Source organism: Gopherus flavomarginatus, chromosome 2, assembly GCF_025201925.1.
Source record: "Gopherus flavomarginatus isolate rGopFla2 chromosome 2, rGopFla2.mat.asm, whole genome shotgun sequence".
In the NCBI taxonomy this organism is placed as follows: domain Eukaryota; kingdom Metazoa; phylum Chordata; order Testudines; family Testudinidae; genus Gopherus; species Gopherus flavomarginatus.
This window is the reverse complement of record NC_066618.1, coordinates 120,787,889-120,803,162: the sequence shown is the minus strand read 5'-3', so window position 1 is coordinate 120,803,162 and position 15,274 is coordinate 120,787,889. Positions and strand designations below refer to the sequence as shown.

Here is a 15,274-nt window from a genome sequence, read left to right as displayed (position 1 = left end):
AGTAGCATATACTGTGTTATTGTACAAGAGAAATCGTAGTTAGTATCTGTTCACTTAGGCAGATTGAGAGTGTATGTAACTTTTTATTGTTATAGCAGAAAAATATATTGGTGCTGTTCTAGTGTTTATATGTATAGCAGACAATGTGTTTGTTGCCTTTTTATTACTACGCAAAGTCACATAAATAGAACAAAGGGTCTCATCTCTCTTGACGTGTACATATAACTTCAATTAATGTGAATAGGAGTTACAATTGCACATCACAAGGAGATGGAAACTCCTTGTATATTTAAAACAAAAATATAAGGCACTTAATCGCCTTGTTGCTATCTTTAGTTTTATGCACAGAGGCATCCAAAGAACATCTCCATTTATCTCATGCCAACATCAAACAGCAAACAAGCAACTGAGATAAATGTATTACTTTATATTAGTGGAAGGGAAGACTACAAGAATTGCTGTCAAGTATCAGAGGGGTAGCCATGTTAGTCTGGATCTGTAAAAGCAGCAAAGAATCCTGTGGCACCTTATAGACTAACAGACGTTTTGGAGCATGAGCATGCATCCGACAAAGTGGGTATTCACCCACGAAAGCTCATGCTCCAAAACGTCTGTTAGTCTATAAGGTGCCACAGAAGAATTGCTGTAAGACTCTTTTTGGACCGCCCGCTCAAATAGCAGGAGGAGGAAATTATTGCTTTGGAGACAGTGCAATAAAAAGCAGCAGAGACAATAGATTTTTGAGAACTGTTATCTGAAGTGACTAATAGGGATTTCTAGCATTTTGAAAGAGGGGATTGATGAAGTTGAGAGATGCACTTTCTGAAGCAGCAGCAGGTTAAAAACAATAGGACAAATGAAACACTGGAAAAATCTGGAGGCAATGGAGAACTCTGATAGAATAGCTGTATTATACAAAGGACAGTGCAAGTGTCATTGGTACTGAGGAAGGCGATGGTATAAATTAGTAGTTAGGGAAACAAGATTAATATATGGGCACTGAGGAATCGAGTTAAAAATAAGAATGTGAGACCAGAGTGAACTTTGAGAAGGGCAGGCCCATTTGCCTTTTCTGTGCAAGAACTGATGAATAGTTATTCCTCTGCTCCAGTCATACAAAACTGAAAACAGTTTCAGAATTAATTGCCACTGACACAGTAAAAACAAATTGTTGTTTTTTTCTTAAGGTAGATGCTGAGGTAAAAGGACCGCTTTGATTTCTGCTCTCAGCATTTTGCTAGGATTCTAAACAATTAAAATCAATGTCATCAAAAGCTATTGACATACAGGCCAATCCATATCCAGTTCTTTGTTTCCTTCTCATCATCACTATCGACCAGTCACAGCCACAGAGAGCACAAGCCAGACACAGTCTTTAAGAGTATGAAACGCAGTGTTTGTAGCACTAAGGAGGGAGGAATCCATGCCCTGAAATGAGGTATGTCAGTAAACATAGCCATTGTACTGGCAGAATAAGCAGGGTTTAATGGGCCTCTTCTGTTTAAGTTTACTTGATGTCTCCTTAGTACTTACATAAAATTAGATCTCAGAGTGAGGCACTGATATTTGTACAATATTGACAACAGCTATGAGTTTATTTACTGTCCAAGATTCTATTTTGACCTAGGACCCGTGGCTAACTGGTCAAGCTATCATTCAAACTCAGTTAGATTTGATTTCCAATACTTTGCCTGCCAGTCTTGTGATTCAGTCCCTGGTACTTAGAATCGGAATTTTCTGAATTAGGAATTAGCTATGGCAACTATGGAACACCGGTTCTAAAGGCTTAACGATATACTATGTAAATGGCATGGCAAAGCTTTCAAATTGGATTCATGGTGCCGGTTTGGGATGAATGAAGTCATGAGGCACTGTAAGCGAGACCAATGTTTGCATAACCTCTATTGTAAATATATTCAATACTGTAATAAATAACTATTAAAAAGAAAAAAAGACCATAAGATTCCTCAGTGCATATGGAAGGAGTATTGAAAGTTTAACTAGCAAGCTATGTAACTGTGTAATATTTTTCTTGTTCTTTACATCACTGTAGCCATCTTCCCTTGCACAGATGGTAATGGTGACTGTTTATGATGTTACATAGTCCATGTTCTATTTTGCGTGAGTTGATGTTATCCTACAATAAAAAGCCCTAATAGAGACTCAGTCTGTTTCTTAGATACATATTTAAAGCTATCAAATAAAGCTGTTTTACTGCAATATACAAATTGTTAAACGTACGGTAGTTTGCAGGCTACTATGTGCTAACGAATGGGCCTCTATTTAAAAAAAAAAGCTATTTCATTTTCTAATTTTATTGTAACTTGATAAAGCAAAGAGGTGATAGAATTTGGATGAAAAAGCTTTATTTGGCCCATTACATGGAAATTCTGTCAAATTATCACATTTATTAGATTTGCTTTTATAGCAAGAAGTGAGCACTTGAGTCGTGCAGAGTATTTCCAAGTACCTGCTTCATTCTAACAGTGTATTCGCAATATTATTTTGTTGACTGCTGCCGCTTATTAGGGCATCAGAGTTAATTTACTCCCCACATACAGAAAACAGTAACTGACTGGAGCCTCTAGAGTGGAGCAGCCTTGTCCTGGTTAATGTCCTCTCTGATCTTTTCCATCGTTCCCCAAAGTGTCTAAGCCATGTTCTTGAAGCCTGATCCTATATCCCTTTCACACCCCGAACTCTCACTGAAGTCAATGGATGCAAGCAGCTGCACTCCAAGTGAGAGGAGCGGTGAGCCTTTTGACAGTGGGGGCTCATTTAGGTCTATCATCTCCCGGGAATTGCATGCAGCAAGTTCTGTGCACAGATCAAGGGTAGAATGTGACCCTTAAGGTACAGCTTGTTCTCTGTTTTTCAGGAACAAGTCTGACACTCTGTGCTAGTTGTGGAAGTGAATTTTACTCCTCCTAACAGTAAGAGTCCTGCAACTACTAAACATAAAATAAAACTGACTGTGTGAAAAGTTGAACCCTGTTTGTGGACCAGTTGGCCGGATCACTGTTTAAATGGACAGAAAAATCAAAGGTATCTGCACAAAAAGCAAAGAGAGAGAGGGAGATTGGCAGAGCATTTCCTGTAGGCTGTTCTTTCCCTGGCCCCAACAGTAATGCCTATTACTTTGATAGTGTCCTGTCTTGGCAAAAAGAAGCCATACAGCTTTTCTGCCAGTAGTAGTCTTGTTTCTGTTTTCAAACCAAGCCTGTCTACACCCATCCTTGCTGTACACTGGAAGCTACATACACTGCTAATAAAAATAATAAACTCCACAGCCATTTCTGGATAGAGCTTCTACTGTGCCGGCTGCTGTTTCTTTCAGTTTCATTACAAACAGTATCAGAGGGGTAGCTGTGTTAGTCTGGATCTGTAAAAGCAACAAAAAGTCCTGTGGCACCTTACAGACTAACAGGCATATTGGAAGCATAAGCTTTCGTGGGTGAATACCCACTTCGTCAGAACCATGCATCTGACGAAGTGGGTACTCACCCACGAAAGCTCCTGCTCCAATACGTCTGTTAGTCTATAAGGTGCCACAGGAGCGCTATGCCTGCATGCACAGAGGAGATAACTGTCAGGCAGAGGTTTGTCTCTTTGTATGCACAATTACTCACTTTACAAATGAAATCAAAAGTAAATGCATGCCAATTAGACAGGCCTTTTTGTGTGCAGACATTTAAACTTGTGGTACAACATCAACTTTTTCTTTTATTTTAGTATTATAAAAATAAGGGGAGAACAGTAAGAAAAAAAAAAGCACAAAGAAAAAGAAAGGAAGGAAGTCGTGGGGCAGAGAAGGGAAAGGAGAGTGACACCTTGCACCTCAGTTTCCAGTCACTAAGAATTAATCAAAGGTTTAGACCAAATCCTGTTTCTCCAAAACATTAGCTGCCAGCTTAGCCAAGTGTCTATCCCTGGAGGCAGTCTCTGCTTCCGTCTAAGCAATCTTGAGTCATTTAAAGGAGTGCTTATAGCCAGAGAAACATTTGGATATAGCACCATCTTTCTTCCGTAATGCTGCAGCTGATGCGCTTGGAACTGAAACATGGCTGCATAATTCCAAATCTGTACCCTGGCTTCTTTTTGGCTCCAGAGGCCAGTCAAAGTTCAGGCCCCTGGGGCTGTTCTACTTGGGAGCAGAAATTAATGAGGGAGCTGATATTTTCTTTGATGGAGGGTTGTGCAGGAGGAATAAAAAAAGCAGGATCATGTCTTTGATTACAGCCTTTCTAGCCAGCACCAAACCCAGAATCTTCCTCTAGATTTCTCCTGGCTCACCCAGTGCTTACAAGCAACTGCTTGGCTTTCTTCCGACCTCTGAGGCTTGCTCATTCTGCTTGTTCTGCGTGCACGCACACTGAAAACCCCTCTGCCCACATGGTCTTTAACTCCTGGGCGGATTCACATCCCCTTTTGTGTTAGGTGGGGAGAGGGGCTTGTGATTAACTTGTCCTGACAGTTGTGTTAATTGAAGGGTGTATTTGTACCCACTTCCAAAGAGGCTTGTGTTCTTTGCAATCACCAATACCTGTCAGCATAACAGTATTATAAAGAGGAGATAAGATCAATAAAGAATCACTGTAAAATCTAGTTAGAACGGTAGTTTCAAGCAAGAGGCATTTTTAATGGGGATATATTTTGAATGTGAAATAGAGTATTTAGTAGAATGAGCTAATTTATGCAGCAAATGGGGACAGATTCGGTGCAACTAGACTTTATACCTATAATTGTTTTCCATGTCACAGATTTGAAGGTTCCCTGGTTGATGTTCCCAAGTTAAACATGTTTAATGATTCCTGCTGTGAAAAGATCCTACAACTCACCATGCAGATACAGCTGTCTCTACAAATATGATTTGCTAATGCCCATACATCTATGAATAGAAATATACCACTGCTATGTAATAAAACTAAAGCCTGAACGCACTTTGCCCAGTATTCCAATGGGATCTTATTGCCATAGCGTTACTTGGAATCACAGAGTAATGCAACACCCCTTAGAGTCCAGTGGTCAGGATTTTGCACAGTTTTCAAATATAAAGAGAAAATGTAGGTCAGATCCGTTCGTCGAGGTTTTTTGTACACAGGACAGGAGTACAAGCTCCCTGGCTGTTTCTTTGGATCCAGTGGTGTGGTGGTGCTGATAGCGTACACATGGACCACAGGAAGACTTGTGAACAGCACCTAAGGGAAACATTAAAAAAAAACAAACCACTCAGAGAGCCATTCCAGGGACACTGAATCCCACTAGCCACTTACCAAACCCACTAGTGACTTACCAGACAAGAGCACACTAGACTCATAGACTCATAGGTCAGAAGGGACCAATCTGATCATCTAGTCTGACCTCCTGCACAAGGCAGGCCACAGAACCCCACCCATCCAATTTTATACAACCCCTATCCCAGGACCGAGTTATTGAAATCCTCAAAAATGGTTTGAAGACCTCAAGCTGCAGAGACACCACCAGCAAGCGACCCGTGCCCCACGCTGCAGGGGAAGGCGAAAAACCTCCAGGGCACCTGCCAATCCGCCCTGGAGGAAAATTCCTTCCCGACCCCAAATATGGCGATCAGCTAAACCCTGAGCATGTGGGCAAGAGTCACCAGCCAGCACCCAAGAAGGAGTTCTCCGCAGCAACTCAGTACCCATCGCATGCAACATCTCCCCGCAGACCATTGAGCAGACCTGTCTGGTGGTAATTCAAGATCAATTGCCCAAATTGACGATCCTATCATAACATCCCCTCCATATACTTATCAAGCTTTGTCTTAAAGCCAGGAAAGTCTTTTGCCCCTACTACTTCCCTCGGAAGGCTATTCCAGAACTTCACTCCCCTAATGGTCAGAAACCTTCGTCTAATTTCAAGTCTAAACTTCCTAATATCCAGTTTATACCCATTCGTCCTCGTGGCTACATTAGTACTAAACTTAAATAATTCCTCTCCCTCCCTAACGTTAACCCCCTTGATATATTTATATAGGGCGAGCATATCCCCCCTCAGCCTTCTTTTGGCCAGGCTAAACAAGCCAAGCTCTTTGAGTCTCCTTTCATAAGGCAGTTTTTCCATTCCTCGGATCATCCTCGTAGCCCGTCTCTGAACCTGTTCCAGTTTGAATTCATCCTTCTTGAACATGGGACACCAGAACTGCACACAGTATTCCAGATGGGGTCTCACCAACGCCGTATACAACGGTACTAACACCTCCTTATCCTTGCAGGAAATACCCCGCCTGATGCATCCCAAAATCGCATTTGCTTTTTTAACAGCCGTATCACATTGGCGACTCATAGTCATCCTGCTATCAACCAGTACCCCAAGGTCCTTCTCTTCCTCCGTCGCTTCCAACTGATGCGCCCCCAACGTATATCCAAAATTCTTATTATTAATTCCTAAATGCATGACCTTGCACTTTTCACTATTGTATTTCATCCTATTTCTATTACTCCAGTTTACAAGGTGGTTCAGATCTTCTTGAATAGTATCCCTGTCCTTCTCCGTGTTAGCAATACCCCCCAGCTTCGTGTCGTCCGCGAACTTTATTAGCACATTCCCGCTCTTTGTGCCAAGGTCAGTAATAAAAAGGTTAAATAAGATCGGTCCCAAGACCGATCCTTGAGGGACTCCACTGGTGACCTCCTTCCAGTCCGACAGTTCACCTTTCAATACGACCCTCTGGAGTCTCCCCTTTAACCAGTTCCTTATCCACCTTACAACTTTCATATTCACTCCCAGCTTTTCCAATTTAACTAACAGCTCCCCGTGCGGAACCGTGTCGAACGCCTTACTGAAATCTAGGTAAATTATATCTACCGCATTTCCTTTATCTAAGTAATCCGTCACCTTCTCAAAGAAGGAGATCAGATTGGTTTGGCACGATCTACCTTTAGTAAATCCGTGTTGCAGTTCGTCCCAATTACCATTGACCTCTATGTCCTTAACTACTTTCTCCCTTAAAATTTTTTCCAAGACCTTACATACTACAGACGTCAAGCTAACAGGCCTATAATTACCCGGATCACTCTTTTTCCCTTTCTTAAAAATAGGAACTACATTAGCAATCTTCCAGTCATACGGCACAACACCCGAGATTATCGATTGCTTAAAAATTCTCGCTAACGGGCTCGCAATTTCACGCGCCAGTTCCTTTAATATCCTCGGGTGGAGATTGTCCGGGCCCTCCGACTTCGACCCATCAAGCTGTTCAAGTACGGCCTCTACCTCAGTTGCAGTAATATCCACTTCCATATCCACATTCCCGTTTATCATCCCTCCATCATCGCAAGGTTCCTCACTAGTCTTATTAAAAACCGAGGCAAAGTACTTGTTTAGATGTTGGGCCATGCCTAGGTTATCCTTAACCTCCATTCCAACCTCAGTGTATAGCGGCCCCACTTCTTCTTTCTTTGTTTTCTTCTTATTTATGTGGCTGTAGAACCTTTTACTATTGGTTTTGATTCCCTTTGCAAGTTCCAGTTCAATGCGGCTTTTAGCCTTCCTCACTTTATCCCTACATGTTCTGACCTCAGCAAGGTAGCTTTCTTTACTGATCCTGCCTTCCTTCCACTCCCTGTAAGCTTTCTGCTTTTGTCTAATCCCCTCTCTGAGTTGCTTGCTCATCCAGTTTGGCCTGCAACTCCTGCCCATGGTTCTTTTCCCCTTTCTCGGGATGCAGGCTTCCGACAGTCTCCGCAGCTGTGACTTAAAGTAATTCCAGGCCTCCTCCACATTTAAATCCACTAATTCCTCCGTCCAATCCACTTCCCTAACTAATTTCCTTAACTCTTTAAAATTAGCCCTCGAGAAGTCAAAAACCCTAATCGCAGATCTACATTTGTTTATCCTTCCATCTAGTTTGAACTGAATCAGCTCATGATCACTCGAACCAAGGTTGTCCCCTACCACCATTTCTTCTACGAGGTCCTCACTGCTCACCAACACCAAGTCTAGAATGGCATCCCCTCTCGTAGGTGCTTCAACTACTTGATGAAGAAATCCATCCGCTATCACATCCAGAAAAATCCGACCCCTATTATTCGTGCAAGTACTCGTCCTCCAGTCTATGTCCGGGAAGTTGAAGTCCCCCATAATCACACATTTCCCCTTTGTGTTTACTTCATTAAAGACATTAAAGAGGTCTCTATCCATATCCCAATCCGATCCCGGCGGTCTGTAGCACACCCCAAGCACTATCTCAGGGGAAGCGCTAGTTGCTTTTTTACCCAGTGTGATTTTTGCCCAGACGGACTCCGTGTTATCCATTCCATCGCATCTTATTTCGCTACATTTAATTTCATCATTGATGTACAAGGCTACTCCCCCCCCTTTGCCTTTCTTCCTGTCTTTTCTGAACAGCACATAGCCTTCAATACCCGTGCTCCAGTCATGAGTACTATTCCACCAGGTTTCGGTAATCCCTATAATATCCGGCTTGACTTCCTGCACGAGTAACTCCAGTTCCTCCATCTTGTTACCTAGGCTCCTCACATTAGTGTACAAACCTTTTAATTTTCGGCGTTTGGCGTCAGTGACATTCTTTCCCCCGTCGTGCACAAACTGTCTGCCACCAGCATCACCCGTTACTCTGGTTTCTACTCCACTATTCCTCCTTGGATCAAATCTTGGGGCCACAAGGGTATCCCCGCTCACTTTGTTTACTTCCCTCTCCAGGTTATGTTCTGGCGTGGAGATCTCCCGAACATTTCCCAACCATCTCCCCCAACTTTCTAGTTTAAAGCCCTCTTGATGAGGTCGGCGAGCCTCCATCCTAGAATCCTATTTCCCTCCTTGCTGAGATGAAGTCCATCCTGAGCAAACAGTCGTCTATCCGTAAATGCGTCCCAGTGACCGTACATCCCAAAGCCCTCCTTATAACAACACTCCCTGAGCCATCTGTTGATCGCCATAATCTTGTCCCTCCTTCGTCGCCCCGCTCTAGGAACCGGCAGAATCCCACTGAAGATCACCTGAGCCTCGATGTCTTTAAGCCTCTTCCCCAGTCTGAAATAGTCCTCCTTGATACTGTCCAGTGAGTAACTAGCCGTATCGTTCGTTCCCACATGAAGGATAATCAATGGATTTTTTCCCGCTCCCGCTAAGATCGTATTCAGGCTCAAGTCCACATCCTGTATCTTAGCCCCCGGCAGACAGCACACTCTTCTGTTCTCCCGATCCGGTTTAGTTACAGGCCTGTCTACTCTTCTCAGTAGAGAGTCTCCAATCACGTAGACTTGCCTTTTCCTGGTGACCATGCGATTCTCCGGTCTATCCCCCACAGCAGCTGGCCGTGATTCCTCCTGATTTGTATTCGACCTCACAATCCTCCTAGGGCTCGTACTTGATGTCGCCTCCACTGACTGCTCCCCTCCATCTGCAGGACTAGCTGCTTGCCTCTTCTTCCTTGCCGTAACTCCTTCAGCAGCCCGCTGTGTTCCATCTTCATTTCCCAACTCAGCAAACCTATTCCTGAGTTCTATTTGTCCATCGCTGGCCCGTCTTATCCTTTGTCTGGTTCTCCTAGTGACATGCTTCCACCGTCCACTTTCCTCACCCAGCCGTCCCTCCTCAGAATCCTTAGGTCCTGCTTTTGTCCGCTCGCCTGAGCTTGTCCCCTGTGCCTCATCAAGTCTGTGTTCCATCATCTGCTCAAATCCCCTTCTAAACTCAGCCAGAGTTTCCACTTGCATCTCCAGTCCCCTTACCTTTTCCTCCAGCAGCTCTATCAGACGACACTTCATGCAGATGAAACTCCTTTCAGGTGCTCCCTCTAGGACCATGTACATGCCGCAGCTGCCGCACCCAGTCATCCTCAGTGTGTCTCCACCTGCTGCCTCTGCCTCCATCGTAGCGGTGCAACTCTGTGCCTGGCAATCCACGCCTCACACCGCACCGCAGGCCACCGACCAGCGCAGGGCTGCCTCTTCCCTGGTCTGCCTTCCTGGTTCCTCTGCCTTGCTCTCCCCTGCAACCTCCCCCTGGAAACTCCCACTGAAACTCCCCTGTTAGCCGCTCTGTTCGCCGGCTCCTTATATAGGACCCCTAATCAGGTAAGCCCCGCCCCCAACTCAGGGCTCAGCCTCGCTCTCAGCACACAGCCCCTAGCAGCCTGCACACACACTCACTCACACACAAACACCACAAACCACAAAAACCTGCTCCTCCAACAGCACTCCCACTGAAACTCCCCTGTTAGCCGCTCTGTTCGCCGCTGCCTGAGTGCCTGGCTCCTTATATAGGACCCCTAATCAGGTAAGCCCCGCCCCCAACTCAGGGCTCAGCCTCGCTCTCAGCACACAGCCCCTAGCAGCCTGCACACACACTCACTCACACACAAACACCACACACTACAAAAACCTGCTCCTCCAACAGCACTCCCACTGAAACTCCCCTGTTAGCCGCTCTGTTCGCCGCTGCCTGAGTGCCTGGCTCCTTATATAGGACCCCTAATCAGGTAAGCCCCGCCCCCAACTCAGGGCTCAGCCTCGCTCTCAGCACACAGCCCCTAGCAGCCTGCACACACACTCACTCACACACAAACACCACAAACCACAAAAACCTGCTCCTCCAACAGCACTCCCACTGAAACTCCCCTGTTAGCCGCTCTGTTCGCCGCCTCCTGTGCCGCTGCCTGAGTGCCTGGCTCCTTATATAGGACCCCTAATCAGGTAAGCCCCGCCCCCAACTCAGGGCTCAGCCTCGCTCTCAGCACACAGCCCCTAGCAGCCTGCACACACACTCACTCACACACAAACACCACAAACCACAAAAACCTGCTCCTCCAACAGCACTCCCACTGAAACTCCCCTGTTAGCCGCTCTGTTCGCCGCCTCCTGTGCCGCTGCCTGAGTGCCTGGCTCCTTATATAGGACCCCTAATCAGGTAAGCCCCGCCCCCAACTCAGGGCTCAGCCTCGCTCTCAGCACACAGCCCCTAGCAGCCTGCACACACACTCACTCACACACAAACACCACAAACACCTGCTCCTCCAACAGCACTCCCACTGAAACTCCCCTGTTAGCCGCTCTGTTCGCCGCCTCCTGTGCCGCTGCCTGAGTGCCTGGCTCCTTATATAGGACCCCTAATCAGGTAAGCCCCGCCCCCAACTCAGGGCTCAGCCTCGCTCTCAGCACACAGCCCCTAGCAGCCTGCACACACACTCACTCACACACAAACACCACAAACCACAAAAACCTGCTCCTCCAACAGCACTCCCACTGAAACTCCCCTGTTAGCCGCTCTGTTCGCCGCCTCCTGTGCCGCTGCCTGAGTGCCTGGCTCCTTATAGAGGACCCCTAATCAGGTAAGCCCCGCCCCCAACTCAGGGCTCAGCCTCGCTCTCAGCACACAGCCCCTAGCAGCCTGCACACACACTCACTCACACACAAACACCACAAACCACAAAAATCTGCTCCTCCAACAGCACTCCCACTGAAACTCCCCTGTTAGCCGCTCTGTTCGCCGCCTCCCGTGCCGCTGCCTGAGTGCCTGGCTCCTTATATAGGACCCCTAATCAGGTAAGCCCCGCCCCCAACTCAGGGCTCAGCCTCGCTCTCAGCACACAGCCCCTAGCAGCCTGCACACACACTCACTCACACACAAACACCACAAACCACAAAAACCTGCTCCTCCAACAGCACTCCCACTGAAACTCCCCTGTTAGCCGCTCTGTTCGCCGCCTCCCGTGCCGCTGCCTGAGTGCCTGGCTCCTTATATAGGACCCCTAATCAGGTAAGCCCCGCCCCCAACTCAGGGCTCAGCCTCGCTCTCAGCACACAGCCCCTAGCAGCCTGCACACACACTCACTCACACACAAACACCACAAACCACAAAAACCTGCTCCTCCAACAGCACTCCCACTGAAACTCCCCTGTTAGCCGCTCTGTTCGCCGCCTCCCGTGCCGCTGCAGCTGACTGTGCCGCTACCTGAGTGCCTGGCTCCTTATATAGGACCCCTAATCAGGTAAGCCCCGCCCCCAACTCAGGGCTCAGCCTCGCTCTCAGCACACAGCCCCTAGCAGCCTGCACACACACTCACTCACACACAAACACCACAAACCACAAAAACCTGCTCCTCCAACAGCACTCCCACTGAAACTCCCCTGTTCGCCGCTCTGTTCGCCGCCTCCTGTGCCGCTGCAGCTGACTAGGTAGCACACAAGTGGCACAGCACTGCAGTGGACATCAAGGGGCATGGCCCACCCCCCGACTTTTTCTGCTGCTTCTTTGCTTACAGCAGTGCTGCTGGGAAGCTGCTTTGCCTGGCTCTTAGCAGATGCACCAGAGAATGGAAGCCCCACGCTGCTGCTTAGCCCTGCACTATCACAAAACTATCATCAAGCCAGTGAAAGCCCCAGGGTGACGGGTTGGGGGGACCGGGAAGGTAAAGGCAGTGGGAGGGGGACCTATAAAAGAGCTAAGGAGTAGAGGAGAGTGGGGAGAGTGGTGGGGGAGCCGCCTTCTTTCTCTTTCCCTGCCTCTTCATTAGCTTTCCTCATTCTTTCCCCACCCTTCTCCTCTTTGCTGATTGGGAGTAGTGGAGCTTCAAAGGAGAAGCTGCTACTAGCAGTCCCCTTGCCTGAGTTGTTTTGCTAGCAGTGGTGCCCATTGGAGGTTTATCCAAGCCAAATCTAACTGTCTGAGATTTACCCATCACTACACATTATACTTGTGTGCAGCTAAATATCTGACACCAAGAGTCAGTTTAATTACAGCTATACATAGGATTCGCTGCATAGAAATTGTATATTACGCATTGCTTGACTACAGGAAGTTTATAATTTGCTTCAGTCAGTCAGGAAAGGCACACATGTGGGAGACATCTTACCATGAACACAGAACGTTACAGTTGGCTGTCACAATGGCAAAGATCTCAGACACAGTTCTCAGCCAGTGGGAGGCGTAAGTGATTTACCAACCACAGACAGGAATTCCCTGACCCATGACTGCAATGTAGTTACCTCTGGGGCAAAGCCTGGCAACATTTTACAGAATACAGGAACCCTACAGAACAGTCTAGAGTGGGAACTGAAGAATACTGCACCCAGCTGACATCACAGAGGCAACTGTTTTTAGAAAAACTTATCCAAACTGAAGTTGGAGCAAGACCTCAGAGCTAACACATCTACTTGTGTAAAAAAATGCCAAGGATTTCAATGACCCCAATGGTTTGGTCTCCAGTAGCTTCTATCATACCCTGTCCTACTTAGCTTACAAGTTTTGATGGGAGCACAGCTTAAAGCAATGTGGACGTGGGTATTACTATTATGTAGCTACGTACCTGTGGCTCCCTGAAGCAGAAGAGTATGACTTTGACCTGCTATAGTTAAACCCATCCCAGATGAGATCCTGAGATTCCTCTTCACAATGGAGCTTCATTGTTCTAACCCACCCCCATATTTATCCTTTCCTCCCTAGTCAGCCTTGGACACAGCTTTCACCCCCTGGCTAAGAGGGTGGCCAGCCATACACATGTCAAAACAACTCTTCCGGATGTGCAGATGAGAGGTACTTGTGTGATCAACTTTGTCTTCCAAGAGCAGCACCTTGTGTTATGTGTCTGAGTGTTAACATTCTGGGGAGCAAACGGGCGGCAAGTTCTATGGGCCCCTTGGTGCCTGGGCATCTGCCCGGGGCACCCCTGCCCCACGCATCCCCTGGGGCTATTTAAAACAGCCTGGGGCCCCACTCACTACCGGCAGCGCAGCAGAGCTGAGTGGCTTCCTGCTTGCTCACTCCACATGGCTGCCAGCCCCTCCCTGCAGCCTCTGGACCGGGTAAGCCTGTGTCCCTCCCCAAGTGCCCCAGCAGCCAATGGGAAGCTGCAGGGGCAGTGCCTGCGGGTAGCAGCACATGGAGACTCCCAGCCCACTCTGCTTAGGATCCCCAGGTAAGCACTGCACCCCCCACCCCCTCCCAGAGCCCGCAGCCCCCTCCCACTCCCAAACTCCCTCCCAGTGCCTGCACCTCCACCCCTTTCCCATATTCCCCTCCAGCCCCCAAACTCCCTCCCGGAGCCTGCACCCCCTCTCTCCACACCCTCTCCCGCTCCCAAACGCCCTCCCAGAGCCTACACCCCCTCTCTTCGCACCCCCAGCCCAGAGCCTGCACCCCAGACCCCCTCCCCCACCCAAATGCCTTTCCAGAGCCCAATCTCTCACCTGTCCTGCACCCCAACCCCCTGCCCCAGCCCAGGGCCTGCACCCCAGACCTCCTCCCCCCACCCAAATTCCCTCCCAGAGCCTTAGGCAGGTGGGGGGCAGAGTTTGGGGGAACGCGGGTTCTGGGTACCACCAAAATTTCTACAAACCTGCCCGCAAGCCGGACTTTTCCACATTCCAGGGCATGAAGCTGCTATCAATCTATTCGTGTCCCCCAGGCAGTATTTTATCCCAACTACAATATATTGTGCAATTACTGTCCTAGTCACACTGAATGTTTCCTTAAAGCACCCTACTACTGACCAGGCTTTATTTAATATGCTGTAACTGTGCCACACTCTCTTTGCTGATAACCTGACACTAACCTTTGGTGCAGACTCCGTTAGCTTGGCGTTCCTACGGTCCCAACCTGCTCCGTCCAGGAAAAGGCCATATATGTAAACCCCACCAATGTCAGCAGGAGGAGGGCTGCTAATATCTTCTTTCATCATCCTGGTTACATCATTGTGTAAAATAACACTGTCGAGCGCCCAGCCTTTTGCTAAATTCAAGCGTGTCGTTTCCTGACGCATGGCAGTTAGGAATCCCTGTAGTAAAACAATGTTAAGTAGAGAGAGAAAAGGAAAGTTTGAGGTTTAGCCATGTCCCACTACTACTCCTTATTTGGTTATAACAGAGACTTAAAAGCATAAAGTGCTACACTACATAATGTCATCTGCTTATCAAATGAAGTGCAATAGTGAAAACCAACTGTTTTCATATATAATCACTGTGATATGCCCCATTATGGATTTGCTATTTGGACGTGGGTGCCAAAAAGCCTCCAGCAGTTAGACTTAATTTAATGTATTAAACGTTACATGCATAAAGGAGCCCACTTAGCAGACATACTTTACAGCTACAGATACTTTGGACAGATGGCGAGAGATCTGACAAATATGCCAGATTAATTTAATGTGGTTTGTGTCATTCCTGAACACAGGCAATTGCTTGGCCACAAATAATTTTAGTATTTCACTATATGCTCTACAGCTCTGCTTTTCCAAGAATAATATCGTTAGTCAGTTACACTGCAAAAGTACTTCTCATCCCACAAGGATGCC

At 47.2% G+C, this 15,274-nt stretch overlaps 1 protein-coding gene across 4 annotated transcripts in view; it reads right to left on the bottom strand.

The window, feature by feature from the left end:
- Positions 1–30: 30 nt before the first annotated feature.
- The window catches only part of LOC127043896 (dynein axonemal heavy chain 5-like), a 644,537-nt gene continuing 629,293 nt past the window's right edge, over positions 31–15,274 (bottom strand). For all 4 annotated transcript variants that reach the window (XM_050938120.1, XM_050938119.1, XM_050938121.1 and 1 more), the window contains 2 exons: positions 14,537–14,758; positions 31–5,198 (listed from right to left, as the gene is read on the bottom strand). In XM_050938120.1, coding sequence (XP_050794077.1) covers positions 4,980–5,198; positions 14,537–14,758 — 441 coding nt within the window. In that variant the 3' untranslated portion in view covers positions 31–4,979. The remainder of the gene's footprint in view (positions 5,199–14,536; positions 14,759–15,274) is intronic.